Source organism: Zea mays, chromosome 2 (genome assembly GCF_902167145.1).
Source record: "Zea mays cultivar B73 chromosome 2, Zm-B73-REFERENCE-NAM-5.0, whole genome shotgun sequence".
In the NCBI taxonomy this organism is placed as follows: domain Eukaryota; kingdom Viridiplantae; phylum Streptophyta; class Magnoliopsida; order Poales; family Poaceae; genus Zea; species Zea mays.
In genome coordinates this window covers 24,967,924-24,985,661 of record NC_050097.1, presented here as the reverse complement: position 1 = coordinate 24,985,661, position 17,738 = coordinate 24,967,924, and the positions used below count along the sequence as shown (strand labels likewise).

General features: G+C 44.3%; 2 protein-coding genes across 5 annotated transcripts; both read right to left on the bottom strand.

Annotated features, from left to right (window-relative positions):
* Positions 1–113: 113 nt before the first annotated feature.
* Positions 114–3,435, bottom strand: LOC100193500 (OSJNBa0074L08.19-like protein). Its single transcript, NM_001138614.1, has 8 exons — positions 2,792–3,435; positions 2,197–2,242; positions 2,023–2,072; positions 1,859–1,900; positions 1,650–1,760; positions 1,303–1,381; positions 457–528; positions 114–358 (listed from the first exon to the last, which is right to left on the bottom strand). The coding sequence occupies exons 1-8, from the start codon at positions 3,352–3,354 to the stop codon at positions 308–310; spliced, it is 1,014 nt and encodes a 337-aa protein (NP_001132086.1). The 5' UTR covers positions 3,355–3,435; the 3' UTR covers positions 114–307.
* Positions 3,436–10,879: 7,444 nt separating this feature from the next.
* LOC100192071 (uncharacterized) lies at positions 10,880–14,627 on the bottom strand. Of its 4 annotated transcripts, XM_020547368.3 has the most exons (3): positions 14,221–14,606; positions 12,668–12,835; positions 10,880–12,040 (listed from the first exon to the last, which is right to left on the bottom strand). In XM_020547368.3, the coding sequence occupies exons 2-3, from the start codon at positions 12,691–12,693 to the stop codon at positions 11,203–11,205; spliced, it is 864 nt and encodes a 287-aa protein (XP_020402957.1). In that variant the 5' UTR covers positions 12,694–12,835; positions 14,221–14,606; the 3' UTR covers positions 10,880–11,202. The 4 variants fall into 4 exon arrangements, with proteins under 4 accessions (XP_020402957.1, XP_035820391.1, XP_020402958.1 ...); XM_035964498.1 differs by having other exon boundaries at positions 10,880–12,835; positions 14,221–14,627; XM_020547369.3 differs by lacking the exon at positions 14,221–14,606 and having other exon boundaries at positions 12,472–12,799.
* Positions 14,628–17,738: the final 3,111 nt, after the last annotated feature.

Genomic DNA, 17,738 nt, shown 5'->3' with positions numbered 1-17,738 from the left:
ATCCAGCACCCGTTTCTGCGGCGAGGGGGACGACCGGTAGGGCAGGTCGAAAAATAATGCAACAGAAGAGCACGACGCATGTGATGAATGACGATGGTAGTTCGAACATGGGAAACAAACAACTGAGTCTGAATAACTGGAATTCAAAATTCTGCCGATACAATACAAAAGTAGCATCTGGCACACTATATAAAAAAAACATCGTAGTAGCTAGCAGCCGTTCAATATGCTAAGGTATGCTCGTCGTCCTACAGTGTCCAGGAAAGCCAAGGAATAACTGCAGGGAATTGGGCTATCCACGAACCGGCTACTGCAAGGGAGCATCAGGATCCAATCTTTTCTGGATTGCAGCTGCAGCCTGATATCGGGAAATGTTTGGTTGGAGTCAGAGAAATGTGTGTTGAACCATCAACTTCTAATTCCAAAGCTTGCAAAGTTTAGGAAGAGTGAACCTACCTGAAAATTGCCCAACCTGTATTGGTAGTTCATTTCTTCGCGTAGACGGGCCTGCTCCTTCATGTCTTGAGCCTAATAATGAGCAGAACACAGAAGACAGACACATATTAGATGACATAAAGAAAAATATTCTGCTTTCAATTACCATGCCATGGCTTATTCCTTCCGTAATGTATACACAAAAAATACTATGATGGGGATATTATCTAAGAAAATCTACAGAAAGATAAAAAATGCACATTATATTTACTAGAACATGTATTAGTAGTATTACAAAAAAAACACAAGGACCTAATATGAAAAAGAAAATAAACTTGTGGTACCATGGACTCAAGTATATTCCACATAAGGTCCAAAGCACTACTTGCCCCTATATTTATTTCAGGTAGGAATGGAAATACATAAGAGACTATGATACAATAGAAGATCTTAAAAATGTACGTTTGTACACGCCGGATTGAGCTACCAGTGAAATCAAACTTGGTGGCACACACAAATAATATATGTCAAATACAAAGTCTTCATATACATATTTAAAGAAAGGGCTGTTATGTCCTGACCAGTAAAAATCTATCACTTCAAACACATTGCATTCTTTGTCCATTGCATAGTACTTCCCAATTCCCATGATGAATAGCTATGCTCTTTGGCTAAATTTATGCACGCCACTAGAAAAACTACATATATAGCCTATATCTACTTAATACTGGGCCAATATCTTAAAACTAATAATAGAAAAACCTTTCAGCAAGGGAATAAAACATAATCCATGAGCATTCTAGAATTTTAAATGATGATTAAAAGATAAAAGCAGAACTGAAAAAAGATACACCAAAATAATCTAACCAGTCCAGCTTGCATAGAGCGTTTTAAAGCTTCCACTTCTTCCTCCTTTCGGCGCTCACGCTCCTTCAACAATTCTAGTCTGCATGTTTTTTTTCAAATAAAAAGGTTAAAAAGAAACTACTCTAGGCACAAAAACTCCAAACCCAATTAAAATACAAGAGTTTCATATCATTCTCTTCATAAATCAAGCAAAAGGTTAGTGTAAAGATAGTAGCCAACAAACCATAAACTGATACCTCTAGAAAAGGCACTAATAATTTTATTGATGCCCCATGGTTTAAGAAAAGAAATATGGACAATACTGTGGAAACCAAAAAATGTTTTTTTCAGAACAATTTCATACGTACCGTCGCTGTTCCTCATCATTAAATACAGTGCGTTCTGTCACAATCATTTTTAAACCCTTCTTTTTCTCTTTCTCCATTGCTTTGTGATGGTAAGCATCTAAATTATAATATCTGAAAGAGAGCACAATGAAAGAAATCATAAATCATTTTTCCTGAACTGTCATCTAATAAAAGTTATAGCCAAACTGCCAAAATACAAGAGCCTTTACTTTTTTGATGGAAACGTGGCTGTATTGTGATCCTCCATGAATCTGAGATACAAACACCATATGTTAGACACCTTGGAACATCAATGATACAGTAGCTATTTCTTTTCTCGGTTCACCACAAGGTCTGTAATTATCGAAGCAATTTCATGAGTAGAGTAACTTACTCCTTGAACATTTGCTTCTCTTCCCAATTTGACAATGCCTCCAAATTAACCTGGGTTCACATTAACAAAAAATAATAGATTAACAATGTTGTGGACAGTGGACCTACATAGACCTCTGTCTCCCTTACTGTGTATCAACAATTCGACACATACAGAATAACAGAAAGAATATACCTGCTTGACTTCTGATAGCCATGCAGTGAACTCTGGCCGCTTGCTCCTACAAAACACATTGGCACATTGCAAAGTAAAATCAAAGAAATGTAGTAGAAATACCATTAATACTTCATATCATTAATTATTTAGAGTCCAGCCTCATCCCGTTTAGTGAAAGATACTACACGATGGTGCTGCAAGGTTGGGTTAAACTAGCAAAGTCCCAAGTAACATGCCCTCAGTATTAGTATAGTACTGCTTAAAAGTGAACTGGATGGTGAAACATAACTACAGTTTTCTAATTGTACCATACTATGAACTTCTAAAGGTGAGCTTGCAGACTTTGCTTCAAAGCTAGTAGAATAGGAGCAATATAATATGTTACCAGACTAACATTGCAGTGATAAGGCTACTGTTTCACGCATTCAAATCCAATGGAAGATTTCTGATTATGTTTGAACTTCGCTTTCAGTAAACTACATGAATTAGAGATGGCATTCCCTTATTTCAGATTGAACTATATCTCCTAGCATAAAAACAACAAATCACAACTGAAAACTCATACAATTCTTGTCTTATGCCAAACCCTGAAACTAGGAATGAAGCTACTCACCACATATCGAGCTCACGGATGATGCCATATTTCCCCCACGAGTTGGTCACAGCGCCCTTCTTCCCCAAATTCTTCTTCCCCTCCTTCCTCTTCTTCCTCCTCTCCCTCTCCTTCTCCTTCTCCTTCCTCTTTCTCCTCTCCTTCTCCTTCTTCCTCCGCCTTCTCTCCTCATCCTCCCTTTCCTTCCTCCTCTTGCGCCGCCGCCTCCGCCTCTCCTCCTCCGAATCCAACTCCGACTCGCTCTCAGACTCCACGCTGGACCCCGAGTACGACGACTCGGACTCCGACTCTGACGACGAGCCCGAGCTCTCACTGTTGCTGCGGCGCCGGCGCCTGTGCCGGCGCTCTTTCTCCTTTCTACGCCGTTTCCGTCGCTCGCTGGAGTCCTCTCCGGAGGACTCGCTCTCCTCCTCCTCTCGCCGCTTGGACTTGCCGCGGTGGTCCCGGTTCCGGCTCCCCTTTGAGCGGTCGTTGCATTCAGCGTCTAGCGACTTGCTGCCGCTGCGCGCCGCCTCATCCTCCTCGGCGCCTCGACCATCACGGGGCGACCCAGAGGCCGGCATGGCGTCGCGAACCTAGGGTTTCGCGCCGCGGAGGCGAGATGGAAGTGAGAGACAGATCGGCTCGCGACGGTGCCGCAATTGGTGGCCGCCTGGGACTCACGGAAGTGGCGTACCCCTATTTTTCATGGACTCCACTGACATGTGGGTCTAGTATGTAATGTGTGGCCCCACCGCCCCCAGTGGTCATAGGCAATGCCTCCCTAGTCCCTACGCTGAACACGTCTCCCGTCTTGATGACCCGTCTTCGACGGTTCCACCTCGCCGCCCGATCCTACGCGCTGGATCGCCGGCGTGAGACGACCCGTGGCCGCCGGCGCGCCACCGCCGGGACATGAGCTCGTCGGCCAGCAAAACGCAACAACCAGGGTAAGTTTGTTACGATTCTGTTCTGTGGATTATTCTGTTCGTAATTCCTGCCAACTGGTCAAGTACAACGTATTTATCCCCTCGCTTAACAGGCTATTACAGACTCTAAAAGAACCCATGACACCAGATTAGAATACTAAACACGGCCCACGGCCCACTCTAGCACACTTACTGTTGCCCATCCACATCCTGGGAAGCTGCATCCGGCTCAGACATGACAATTCCCCAGGCCTCAGAATCCGCTTGTCCCCAAGCGATGGCATCTGGAAAACGGTTCTTCAACACATAGTAATCTTCCCAAGTTGCTGATTCCACTGGCACACCAGACCAGCGAATAAGAACCTGTGGAACAGCTTGATTGCCTTTGCGCACTAGACGTCGATCCAGGATTTCTTCAGGAACAATGCCAGTCCTTGAGAGGTCCACCAATGAAGGCAAAGAAGTAAAAACTGGAGTATACGATGGATAATAAGGTTTCAGCTGTGAAACGTGAAACATCGGATGAACTTGAGCATCGGCTGGAAGATCCAATTTGTAAGCTGTCGCACCAATCTTAGCCAACACTCTGAAAGGACCAAAAAACTTGAAGGCCAACTTTGGGCAAGGACGGTTCACCACAGTCTTTTGAGCATATGGCTGAAGCTTGAGCAGCACCATCTCCCCAACCTGAAACTCTCTTGCTGTCCTTCCCCGATCAGCCATTTGTTTCATCCGATTTTGAGCTCGAGCGAGTTGTTCTTTGAGATGAGTTGAGAAAGCAACCCTGTCAGCCAGCCAATCGGTTACTGACCCCTCCTCCGGAACACCAGATTGAGGTAACGCCAACATCGGGGCATCATATCCATATAGTGCTTTGAAAGGCGTACAACCCAGACTAGTATGGTAAGTAGTATTGTACCAAAATTCTGCCAATGCTAACCACAACTTCCATTTAGCCGGCTGAGCATTTACTGCACATCTTAGATATGTCTCCAAACATTGATTCACCCGTTCACTTTGACCATCAGTCTGTGGATGATAGGCAGTGGAAAACAGCAACTTGACATCCATAAGTTGAAACAGGTGCTTCCAAAAAGAGCTAATGAAAATCTTGTCTCTGTCTGACACAATGGACTTGGGAGGTCCATGTAACTTCACCACCTGATCCAAAAATATTTGAGCCACACCCTGGGCAGTGAAAGGGTGCTTGAGTGGAAGAAAATGCCCATATTTGGTGAATCTGTCCACTACTACCATGATGGTGTCATAACCTTCAGACTTTGGCAGCCCTTCGATAAAGTCCATTGTGACATCTGCCCAAATGCCATGTGGAATAGGAAGAGGCTGTAACAGACCTGCTGGATGAGTCCTTTCTGGTTTCGCCTGTTGACAGGTCAGGCACTGTTGCACAAATTGAGTCACATCCACCTTAAGTCCCTTCCACCAGAAAAGTTTCTTGACTCTCTGATAAGTTGCATGTATGCCAGAATGCCCCCCATGGCACTGTCATGTAAAGCTGCTATCAGTTTGGTTCTAAGAGCAGAGTTGGACCCTATCCAGATTCGGTCACCTTTCCTGACAATACCTTGCTGCAAGCTAAACCCTTGTTCATTTGGACTATGCACCAGCAGCTGAGTAATTAACTCTTGGGCTTCAACATCTGTCTCATAGGAATTCAAAATCTCTTGAATCCACACTGGTTGCACTTCAGAAAGAACAGCCAACTCCATCATAGCCCCCACCCTGGATAAAGCATCAGCTACTCGATTCTCTACCCCTTTCTTGTAAACGATCTGAAACTGAAGGCCCATTAATCTCGCCATAGCTTTCCTTTGTAGCTCAGACTGAAGTTGCTGCTCTCCTAAAAATGTAAGTGACTTATGATCAGTCTTGATAACAAAAGGACACCGTTGCAGATATGGCCTCCATTTCTCCACAGCAAGAATTAAGGCTAAAAACTCTTTATCATAGATAGATAAGTGTCTATTCCTCTCTCCTAAAGCCTTGCTGATATAAGCTATGGGCTTTCCTTGTTGCATGAGCACAGCCCCCATTCCGGTGTCACATGCATCTGTCTCTACCACAAAAGGAAGATCAAATCGTGGTAGGGCCAAGACAGGAGTAGTCGTCATAGCTTTCTTTAGGGCCTCAAATGCTGCTTGAGCTTCATCATTCCACTTGAAACCATGCTGTTTTTGCAACAGCTGAGTGAGGGGTCGTGCCAAAACTCCATACCCACACACAAACTTCCTGTAGTACCCTGTAAGCCCCAGAAATCCTCTTAACTCAGTGATATTCTATGGTCTAGGCCATGCCAGCATAGCAGCTGTCTTTGCAGGGTCCGTCGCAACCCCTTCACTGGATATAATATGTCCAAGATATTTCAGCTCTTTCTTCGCAAATACACACTTCTTATGCTTCAAGAAAAACTTCTGTTCTCTGAGCTTGGACAATACCCTCCTGATATGTTTGTAGTGCTCCTCCAGACTCGGACTGTAGATCAATATATCATCCAAGAATACCATAACAAACTTCCGTAGAAATGGTTCTAGCACTGTGTTCATGGCACACTGGAATGTCGCTGGTGCATTTGTCAAGCCAAAAGGCATAACTCGGAATTGGTAATGACCATGATGAGTTTTGAACGCAGTTTTACCCTCATCCTCCTCTGCCATCCGAATCTGATGATACCCCGCAGTCATGTCTAGACTTGCGAAAAACTGAGTTCCTGCCAACTCATCCAGAATCTCATCCACCAAGGGCATGGGAAATCGGTTCTTGATGGTCATGAAGTTCAACCTTCTATAATCGATACAAAACCTCCAGTTGTCATCTTTCTTCTGAACCAGTAATACAGGAGATGCAAATGGACTGGCACTGGGTACTATCAGCCCTGCAGTTAATAACTCTGTCACTTGCCTTTCAATTTCTATCTTGTGGAAAGGTGAATACCTATAAGGCCTGGAATTCACCGGAATAGACCCTGGGAGCAATGGTATATGATGGTCATACATTCTAACCGGAGGCAGTCCAGTGGGCACAGCAAACACATCTTCAAACTCCTTAAGTATCTGCCTCAGCGGCTCCTGTTCCTTTTCAGCACCTTCCTCCTGTATTGCTTCGAGCATCACAAAAGCCCACACTTCATTTCCCTTCATCCACCTGCTCAGCTGAACCGCTGACACTTGCAATACCTCTGTACTTCCTACACCATCCCCCTTCAGCTGCACTCTGACCCCTTTATCCCAGAATGTCAGCACCTTGTTGTCCCAATCACACTCCATAGGACTATGGCTCTTTAGCCAATCATACCCCAATATAGCATCATAGGCTTCTAAATCCAGTACTCTCATGTTACTGGCATAAGTGTGCCCTTCTGCCCACCACTCCAGCGCTGCCACCCTTTTTGAACTCAACATGAACTCACCATTTGCCACCTTAACTCTTACCGGTGAAACAACTTCAGTTGATAAAGCCAACTGATCTACCATCCTCTGACTGACAAAACTTGAGGAGCTGCCAGAGTCTACCAACATCACCAACACTTGATTCTGGATCAGTGCCCGAACTCTCATACAATTCTCACGGTCAGTTCCACTGATAGCATTTATAGACAGCTTATATGCTTCCTCCACTTCCTTATCTTCCTGATCCAGCTGTTGCAACGTCTCATCTGACAACACCAACCCCATATCCTCTACAGTCAGATTATGTAATTGTGCTCCACCTCTTTTAAGGCATTTAGCTTGATGTCCTGGCTCGTACTTCTCTCCACAACCAAAACATAAACCGTTTAGCCTCCGAAACTCTCTCAGCTGCCTCTCCTTAGCCAAATCAGTAGGGCCAGTTACTCCTCTAGGATCTCCTTTCACTGTGTTCACCATTACTTTGCCACCTAAATAGTTCCTCTGAAATTTGGCCTTGTTCATCTCCACCACTTCCTACTGAATCTGCGCCAGAAGTATCGCCCGATCCAGTGTTCGAGGTAATTGTGCCAACACATGTCCCTGCAATTCCCCCTTCAAGCCTTTCACAAACCGAGAAACAAAGAAAGTTTCTCCCAACCCAGGGTTGTGTAAGGTATTAGCATACTTGGCCTCTTCAAAAGCATGAATGTACTCCTCTAAACTGGACCTCTGCGTCAGCTGCAACAAACCCCTCATTGCTTGGGAATCCTCTTCTGCCCCAAACTTCTCCTGTACTGCCTGAGTAAACTGGACCCAATTTCCCAATCCTTGACTTCTCTTGTATTCCCGCACCCACCGTGCTGCATTTCCTTCCATGTGCAGAGAGGCTGAGGACGGCCACAAAAAATCAGGCACCTGGTAAATATGGTAATACTCCAAGCACTTATCGAACCAAACCTTAGGTTCAGCACCCTGAAATTTGGGAAATGCCATCTTCGGCAAATCTGAAGGCCGATAATCTATTCTCCCTCCTTGTGGATCATTCACCCGGTTCCTCATATTTCCACCCCGATGCTCACGACGCTCTCTACTTCCTTCCGGCTGATCATCCACACGAAACTCCTGCTCACCATACTCCCGATCACCACCCTCAGACCGCCTTTGGTTACGCCCTTCCCTCTCAGACTCAGTTTCCATACCTTCCATCTCCTTCGCCATCCACTCCAAACGAAGGCGCGACACTGCCTTCCTGGTTTCATCCACTTGGCGCGCTAAAATGGTTCGTTCCTCTTCCGCCTTCCTCGCAGATGTTGCAGCAGCCTCAACTTGGTGATGAAGACGCTGTTGTCCCGCCTCCATCGCCTCTGCTTGACGTTGAAGACGTTGCTGCCCAATCTCCATCGCCTCCACCTTGTCGCCCAAACGCTCCAGGATCTTCATCATCCGATCCCAGCGCTCCTCGCACTTCTGCTCCGCGACCTCCATTGTCTCCAGCAGCAGACGCGTCTGCACGGATGGTTTGGTGGACGGCGCCGTCACGGAAACCTTCGAGGATCACTCCTCTGATACCAACTGAGACGACCCGTGGCCGCCGGCGCGCCACCGCCGGGACGTGAGCTCGTCGGAGTGCCAACAAAACGCAACAACCAGGGTAAGTTTGTTACGATTCTGTTCTGTGGATTATTCTGTTCGTAATTCCTGCCAACTGGCTAAGTACAACGTATTTATCCCCTCGCTTAACAGGCTATTACAGACTCTAAAAGAACCCATGACACTAGATTAGAATACTAAACACGGCCTACGGCCCACTCTAACACACTTAGTGTTGCCCATCCACATCCTGAGAAGCTGCATCCGGCTCAGACATGACACGACGACCGGCTGTTGTCGATCCGAAGTGCAGCAGTCGGCTCCTCCTGCCGATCCCCTGCGTTTGCGTCCCAATTGGCGCATCTGGCCGGCTCAAGAGCATCCGTGGATCTGACCGGAGGATGCCGCGTGCTGCTACTAGCTGCTCCCTCGGCGACGGCGAGAGTTCGGAACAGGACGGAGGACTTCAGTTCAAAGAGGCCGTCCGACTCGCCGCGCTCTCCCATAGATACACGGTGGCGAGTTTCGGCTGCAGCCTCTCCATCCGCACCCCGTCATTAGCCGATTAGCGTAGTGATAGCCTCACGAATTGTCATCGGTTCTTCACGCTCATTGACTCATCGTGTTGGTTTGCCTATGCTATGCTATGTAGGCCCAACTGGCCGCGCTCATGCGTGTCGTCTTTCATCGTCCGGAAGCCATCGCGCAAGTCGCCGTTCATGCCGCGATCAAGACGGTAGGAGTTTGTACTGGATTGTGTTCCTGTTTTGCATGTGATGAGACAGGTTGCCAGTGTTTGGTTGATCTAGCGCAACAGCAGCAGTATACCTTTCCCCTCCTCTTTTTTCTCACTCTCTAATTCTCTATGTTCTTTTTCTCGACTGGTACAACAACTGAATTATTTAGTATATGAAGTGGGTCTGTTGGACCGCCTCCAAAAACTTACCCATATAGTCGTACAAATCATTATTTTAAACTATAGACTGCACTATTTGCAGAATAAAGTTTATATAAAGATGAAGATAGATAAAAGTTTTAAGTATGCTGATCAATGAGTTGTCCATCTAAATATACTGGGATTTTATTTCTGGCGTGCAAGCTAATAAAGAAGTGACGGGCGCTGTACTAGGGCCGTGTACGAAGCTTGCAAGCACTTGTAGAGACGGCAAACACATGGTTCGACGTTTCTATGCACAATTTTATGCATATAGCTTGGTCGTCAATTTATATTACTGATCATGCATCAGATCATTGCCAGTCTCGGGTTCTGAACAGCGTGGTCGTCCATAGTACCTTAAGCATTCAAGTTGATATTTCCTTTTGTTCTTCCCTGTTGGCCCAGAAAAACAAAGAATTAGAGTTAGCTGTGAATTACAATCTTACAGGAATTAAGAATGTGGAAAAAAAATCACCTAGCCTTTGGATGGTGTGCAGGAATTTGAATAGAGAGATAACAGTTATAGGAAAGTTTCCAAGAGGTTAGGGCCCCCTTGGAACAAAGAAAAGGTAGAGGAATTTTAGAGGACTGGAATGATATAGAATTTTTTTTCCTATGGACCTTTGGAATAAATGATTGAGTTCCTACAAATTCTATAAAATTCCTACGGGATTATTCATTGTAGTGATATTTTGAAGGATTTCTAACAAGAGGTCCAACCTCTTAGAAACTTTCATTTGTGTTTCTCTCTCCTCTAATTCCTGATATTGCATCTAAACACTCTATTTAGAAGTTTTTTTCTGTATTTTTAATTCATGTAGGATTGTAATAATTGTCATGCAACTCCATTCCTATGTTTTTTCTATTCCTTCATTTTACTAATCCTGTATTTCAAAGGGGGGTCTATACCTCTTGTTATTTTTCTCCAAAGCTTGAATGGAAAAAAGCAATCCATAGAAATTTCAAAGGATTTAATAAGATTGAATCATATGTTTCAAAAACTCACGCAGGAATTTTCCTGTAGAAAATGAATCCTTAAAAAATCCTTCAAACAAAGGGCCCTCAGTGAATCCTAAAAAAATCCTTCAAACAAAGGGTCCTTAGCTTTGACGCAATTATGGGCGATCATCGTCAGATGCATGGATCACATACAGAAGCAATCAATATTGACTCTGATCAGCGTCAGCGTCAAATGCATGGACAAAATTGCTGTGTCAATCTTGGAACAGGGATTAAAGAGGATACAGAGCAGAAATTGGTAGACAAACCATCATTTTCTATTTATATACAAATCAAAAGGCCCTTGGCAGTGACACCAACCAATACACAACAGATGATGCTAAACCTAACATGAAGATGTCAGGTAGGCAACCTAACAGGCCGACAGTGATAGAGAAGAATGAAATATGCATTTCACCTCCGTGTCTCATCATATTACAACTCTACATCAGCATGCTTAAGCACATGCCTGTCGACACAGACCATTACCCTGTTTACTATACGCATCATCCATTAGTATCCCCCTCCCACTTTCAATATCTACAAAGAGGTGTATAGAATAGTCTTGTCTCAGAACAAGAGCAGGCACAGCACCACAAACACACAGAGGAAGAACCAGATCTGGTGCAGGGACCTCTCGATTTCCATCTGATGCCGCCTCAGCCTGGGGTTCACGTTCTGCGTCGCAGCATGGTATGGATTCGTGTAGTACAAGCTCGCTGGCATCTGGCCACGGAGCGCCAAGGGAAGCACAATCTCTGCCATCCCTCCGAGCACCCCTCCGGCAGTTGAGTGGATCAAGCCACGCCCTACTGGTGCTGGAGGGTAGATGAAGTCAAACCCAGTGGGAATGGGATGGTGGTGCGCTTGCAGCAATGGCTGGCGCTGAGAGTTGTCTTCCATGCTCTGGTGGTAGTGCTGGTCATTGACATTGCTCTGTGCATTCTGTTGCTCCTCAACAGTCTCCCGGTGTACCATGGGGCGGCGCGGGATGGCCATGCCATCAAGTGACTTCTTTGAGTTGCCTCCACGGCCGTATAGTGGCACAAGGGTGTCCGTTGAGAGTGTTGCCTTGCATACAGGACATTGCCGCCTTGCCGAACTGCTGTTGTCGCTGGCAGCTGACTCCACCCCAGGGCGCAGCCACTCGTAGATACAAGGCCAGCAGTAGAGATGACCACAGAAAGTAACCACTGGTTCTGATGCAAAATCAAGGCAGATGTTGCATTCGAAGCATCCGCTTCCTGTTGTCGCAGGCATGTCCCCACTGGCTTTCTTCACTGGCTCAATATCCTCCACGAAAGGCTGGCTATTGATAGCAGCCATAAATGGCTGATCCATTCTCCCAGCTTCCATGGCAATCGCGATGCTTCCTCTCAGAAACTGTTTTAGTTCGGTTATGACAGTACTGCAAAAGACGGAGAAAGCAAAGGACGTCAGTAGGAATACATACAATTGATAAAGCAACATGCCAGAGCAGAGCTCAAGAAGACTGGAAGCAACGAAGCGAATCACCAACCACATTTCTACTTTTTAATATATGCTGATTTATGAGGCAGAGACGAAGCTAGTAGAGACAATAGGCAATAACGATCGAACTAAATAGAGGGGTCCACGTAGTAAGCAGCTTTTAGGCGCACACCACACCATCCCGGTCCTAGAGAGTCTGTCCGAATACATTGAACAAGTGTGACAACTGAAGCAGATGTTAGGTAAATCTCCAAAACGTGTTAATAGGCAAATGTCCATGAGAGTCTATGCTGGTTGCGCTTTTACCCAAGAATCCATCGTCTTTCCTAGTAGACCGAGTCAGCAGTGATGATTCTAATATTTTAGTACCTAGTAGTGTAGTGTGCGTCAGCAGCAGTCATTGATTCTATCCCTTTTGTACTGGGGCCTACAACTTTTGTGCTTTGTTTCTGTCCCCTTTGTTATGGTTATCCGCGTGCTACTTTTTGTGCCATCGACAAGTTATCCAATAATCTAGCTATCAGAGATAAGGAAACTTATGTCAGCAAGGAAATGGAACCACTACCTTATATGAAATGTGCATGGCAGCATAAAATATTGACTCCAAGACTTGGCTCCTTGTTCAAGGTTAGAACTATTATTGCCAGCTCGAAATTGCCTCGGGAAGAAAATAGAATACTGTTCGAGTTCTAAAAAAACTTGCAAAACATGGGATTCGGCAAGCTGGCAGGTCCTGAACAGATTACCAGTTATTACCACAGATCCTTAAAAAAATTATATTCAGACAAACGGCTGGGGAAGACCAAAAGAGCAGATATGAATAACAAAGGAAAGTATGAGATAGGCTCAAGGTGTACGCCCTAATCTCCAATATATGTTTGTGGTCACATGTTGATATTTTGGTGGTTGTGGAGCTTCTTCCAAAGGAGCATCATTGAAAAACAACAATAGGTGGGGGTACTGATGAGGACTGCAGCAAGGGTGGGGTAGCCACAACACTTGGTATATTCCATGGAACTAAACACACTAAAAAGATCATCATTTAAACATTTAGTTATCAACAAAAAGTAAAATAACCCAGTGATAATTGCACCTACTAGAAGGGCAGGTCTAGTGCAGTGGTGAGAACTGTCTCACTAAGTTATTAGCAGCTCGTTTGCAGGGAAAGACTTGCCTTGGTTTATCCCTTCACCAGACCCCATTCATGTGGGAGCATCCAGCACTGGGTCTACTCTTTTTGATAACTGCATCTACTGTACTCTAATCAGGAAACGATGAATAGTTTGTCCACCAGCTCCGTGGAAATTTCTAATTAGCTCTGGTCCCATATGTGACATGACCATCATTTTTATATACAGGTAAAGCTTCAGCGAGTCTTTTCTAAGTTAAAACACATCTTAATTACATCAAGTACCTACAAATGAAGCTCAAAGAGATCATTTCCTACAGTTCCAGTTCTGTTTTGCGGTTCATGACTGATCCTAATAGATATGCACAGCAAGAATTGATATTGAATGTGAATGTTGTGCTTGACCAACAGAAGCTGTGAAACTCTATAAATAAACAAGCCGCTAGGTTGGATGTGTGTGAGCTTACCATATTATGGATTTTAAGCACGTTTCCACAAGAGTTTCATCTAAATTTAGGCGTGCCGGTGAATTACGTGGCGTGTATTATATTCCATATGCATCGTGATGCATTTAACTATACACACTAAAGCTATACGAGAACCAAGAACAAAGCACCGCCTTGAAATAACACGGAACATACGTCACAATTCGAATGCGGATACTAGTAGGTTTCAAAAAGTAACCACATGGAGCACTAAGCTATACGAGAGAGATTTCTTCAAAGCCAGGTATGAAATGCTAGCTTTAAACAGATATGCAAATTGATGCAATTTTAACCCCGGGAAGAAGGGTCGGACGAATCATTTTGGAACATAAACTAAACTGGTAGGTGCGCACGAATCCGCCACAACAAAAGAAAAACAAATGGACGGGTTTGAGAATCCTTCTCGGAAAGAGAGGTTCGGATTTGGCTTGTCAAGTACTCCTGATCCAATTGCCGAACAAGGAAAGAACAAGCCGTGCAAGCAAAAGACAATAGGTTCCTTACCAGCAAAGGAAGAAATCAATCCGAGCTCGGATGGATCTGCGCTGCACGCAGGTACAGCACCGCCAGCGAGGATGACGACGACGGCAGCGTCGGCGGCGGGCGGCGGCTAGGTCGCGGAGATATGACACAAGGCGCTTCGGTCGAACGAGGCCCGGAGATGGTTTCTGGGCGGTGGCGCGAGGCCGCGGCGGTGCTTCGGGCGAGGAACGCGGTGGCGGGGAGCAGGACGCGGCGGCACGGCAGCCGGCGGCGTTAATGGGGCAGGAGGAGCAGGCGGGCAGGCGGCAGGCCGATGATGACAAGAGAGGCGGATTTCGGAGGGAGGCTCCGTCAAGGGGTATATAATGAGTGGGGGGATTCGGCTCGGCTAAACGAGGGAGGAGAATGAAAAAAAAACAGCTCCGCTTGGCTCGCAAGAAAGTCTTTAAAAGCTTCTTAAAGACAACTATTAACATACTGTAACAGTTATATTGAGCGAATAAAATGAATAAGGAGTTTAGTTTATCTTTTCAATGAGTTTTTAAATAGTTATAGCTTCCTAAAACTCGAAATCGGACGTGAAAGGGAAAATCACGCCGCAGATAGCCGTCGTTCTTGACGATTAACACATATACTGACAGCAGAGCAGTTACTGGCAGTAGGAAGAATCGGCATGGTCGCCATTGTTCGTGGTGCACGTAGCCCGTGGCCGATAATATGGCCGATCCGTCCGTACTAATCGGACGAAGATAACAGATAAGGCTTATCCGCTCCAACGCTCTCGTCTCGAGTCACCGCCATTGCCGCCTTTTGAGCGCTGAGCGACACGAAGCTTTCCGTCCGGCCCTGGCCTTCCGGTAGTGTGCAGTGCTTTCCCCAGTGGACCCTGCTGCCCTTCTCACCTTTTGCAACGTGTGATCCCGTGCATTTGTACATTGAGAGACAAGCTTAGGACATGTAAAGTGATGTTTAATATAAATGTTTTTAGGATGTTTAAAGAAATATTTGTACATCGTCGAGTCGTCTCTTCGTGAAGAGACGTCTCTAGTTCGTAGCTCAAGTAGTAACAAATGTCTCACTTTTACTGTACGAATTCGTTGTCTCTTTCTATCGATTGATGCTGCACAAACACATCTACTTCTGTATTTATTAATAGGCTATATTTATATACACTCCATTGTATAATAGAGTATTTTAGTTATCTCTTTCTGCTTAGAGAACCGTTTAGTGTCTCTCCACCTTAGGGCATGTACAACTCTAAACACTTAGAATGGTTTTCTAAATACAAGAGATAGTTAACATATTGTATGATTCAACCTTGAGCCTCTAGATAATAAACGCGGTCAAGACATATTCCATGTGTTTGGTTGCAGTATGAGTCTAGCCAGTCCGGTATGAGTCTAGCCAGTATCGTTAGAATCAGGATGAGTCCATGCAAGCGGTTTTGTTTGGTTGTTTGTACATGCTTGTGCATATTAGACACCGACTTTGTTTGGTTGTTTGCACTGAGACGTGAGTGTATAAATAAATCTCTAATATTATATAGTATGATTGGCCTAGTTTTGTCCACCAAAGTCTTAAAAACACTAATATAAAATTAGTTAGTTGATCAAATCTTTTAAATTAAAAGATATAATAAAAAACAATCCAAAATGTATTCTCGTTTTGCATGCTGCATGTAGCGACCGACTGTGTCCAGCCTGGGCGCACGCGTACGCGAGATACGGGTGTATGGTGTGGGCCTGGCTGGAACTAGTCAATATCTGTATTTGACGATCCTGCATCTGTAACCTGACCCACGGGTGCAGATGCATGCGAGCAGCAGTCAACCAAACACACAGATTATGTATAGAGAGTAGTGTAGAGATAGGTTCTTCGCGAAAAACTCATCTCTTGATTTTTTTTTTGTTCACTTAGCCCATTATAGACCCCTCAAGAGACACCTCATGCCCTTAGGACGTGTACAACCTAAAGACCTTCAAACGATTTTCTAGATACAAGAGACAGTTACGAGATCGTATGATACAACTCAGAGTCTCCTGATAATTAATGCAATCAATAGACAACTTGTATAGAGAGGCGTGAAGAGACGAAGATCGTCTCTTGAATTTTTTCACTTAACCCCCTAGAGATCACTTAAAAAAATCTCACATTTAATTAGGTTGTACATACCCTTAGGGTCCGTTTGGCAAGTCGTCTTGTCAAAAACAACTATGGCTCTGCCTTTTTCTAAAAACTGCTTTTTTGTTAGCCGAAGCCATTTCACAAATCGTTTGACAGAAACGACTTATTGTAAAGCCAGAGTTGTTTCCCTGTATTAAAGTGTCAGAGTCAGTGCCAGTGTTTGTGGCCTCTTCTTCGTAGTACAAAAACTTCTCTATCTTTTAGGTGTTTTTTACGATAAGTTGTTTAAAAAATGTTTGGCAAGACTCTAACTTTTTTCCAGAGAAAAACCAGAGTTGAGACCCTGCCATATGGTCTCTTATTCTTCAATCATAGCAACTTCTCCTGATCACAAGCTCGTGTTGTAAAAATTGCATTCATTGTATTATGTTGATATTTAAATTATGCTTCACACCTAGGGTTTGTATAATCTAGTTAAGATAACCATCCAAAAGCGTAAGAAGAATCTTAACTTGGGATTAAATTTGAGAAGCAACTAGATTTAATATTCGTTTCTAATCACGTATGAATGTGTGTTGTTTTATCGTTTGTCTTGTCGAAGTTCGGGGAAGTCTTGTTATTTTAAATATGGGGAGTGTTCAATGCTCAATTCATCTTAAAACATCTATTAAATTTACCATAAACTCATCTCTCATTGTGTATTTTCTTAAAAAATATTTAGCTCAAGACAAACTATTTCAAAAAACAGAGGGTTTAAGAAAGGTCACTTATATATACTAGTCTCTGCCATGTCTTTTTTGACGTTTATTAAAGTTGGGACTTAGCTTAGAGAAATCGCAGCATAGAAATTGCTAAAGTTTACTTTTTGTGGCGTCAAACGGGACCATCGGGCCAGGAGTCAGACCGGTCCAATGATCCTTAGATCCTATATGTGTGTGGAATAATGTATTCATTCTGTCTAATGGCCTATTTTCTTAAGATGTCGTACCGTTCGATGGTATTATCTTGTGTTACTGTGTTTCTACATAACGAGAATGTATCTTTAGATGTTGTGCAAGGCCTTTAGAGAACTCTTTGCACACTCATCGGACCATGTGCTATGGTCCGACAGTGTAGTGTTGGACGGTCCAACAACCGAATTGTGTCCCTATTGGGAGAAGGATAAGGTAATATAGACAGAGAGCATTTATAAGTGGAAGCTTGCTGATATAGAGACCTAGAGTGCTCTTAAGATAGCATAGAAAGCTAAGAGGGATGGTAACGAGCATATTTAGGCCTGCAAACGAGGTGGGTGTAAGTGGGTATTTTAGGTGGGTTTAAGAAATGATTTTGTTTTGGTGGGTTGTGATGGTTTTTAATTGTGAATGGGTTGAGTTGGGTGGGTTTATTTTGTATTGTGGGTCGAAATGGTTGGT

What these genes read in the sequence shown, in the direction of transcription:
- LOC100192071 (XM_035964498.1), bottom strand. Translation starts at nt 12,156, where the DNA reads ATGTGGTTGGTGATTCGCTTCGTTGCTTCCAGTCTTCTTGAGCTCTGC.
- LOC100193500 (NM_001138614.1), bottom strand. Translation starts at nt 3,354, where the DNA reads ATGCCGGCCTCTGGGTCGCCCCGTGATGGTCGAGGCGCCGAGGAGGAT. An exon ending in GCCACGTTTCCATCAAAAAA is followed by an intron (nt 1,761 to 1,858) that starts GTAAAGGCTCTT and finishes GCTCTCTTTCAG; the next exon opens with ATATTATAATTTAGATGCTT. An exon ending in GCTCTATGCAAGCTGGACTG is followed by an intron (nt 529 to 1,302) that starts GTTAGATTATTT and finishes GCTCATTATTAG; the next exon opens with GCTCAAGACATGAAGGAGCA.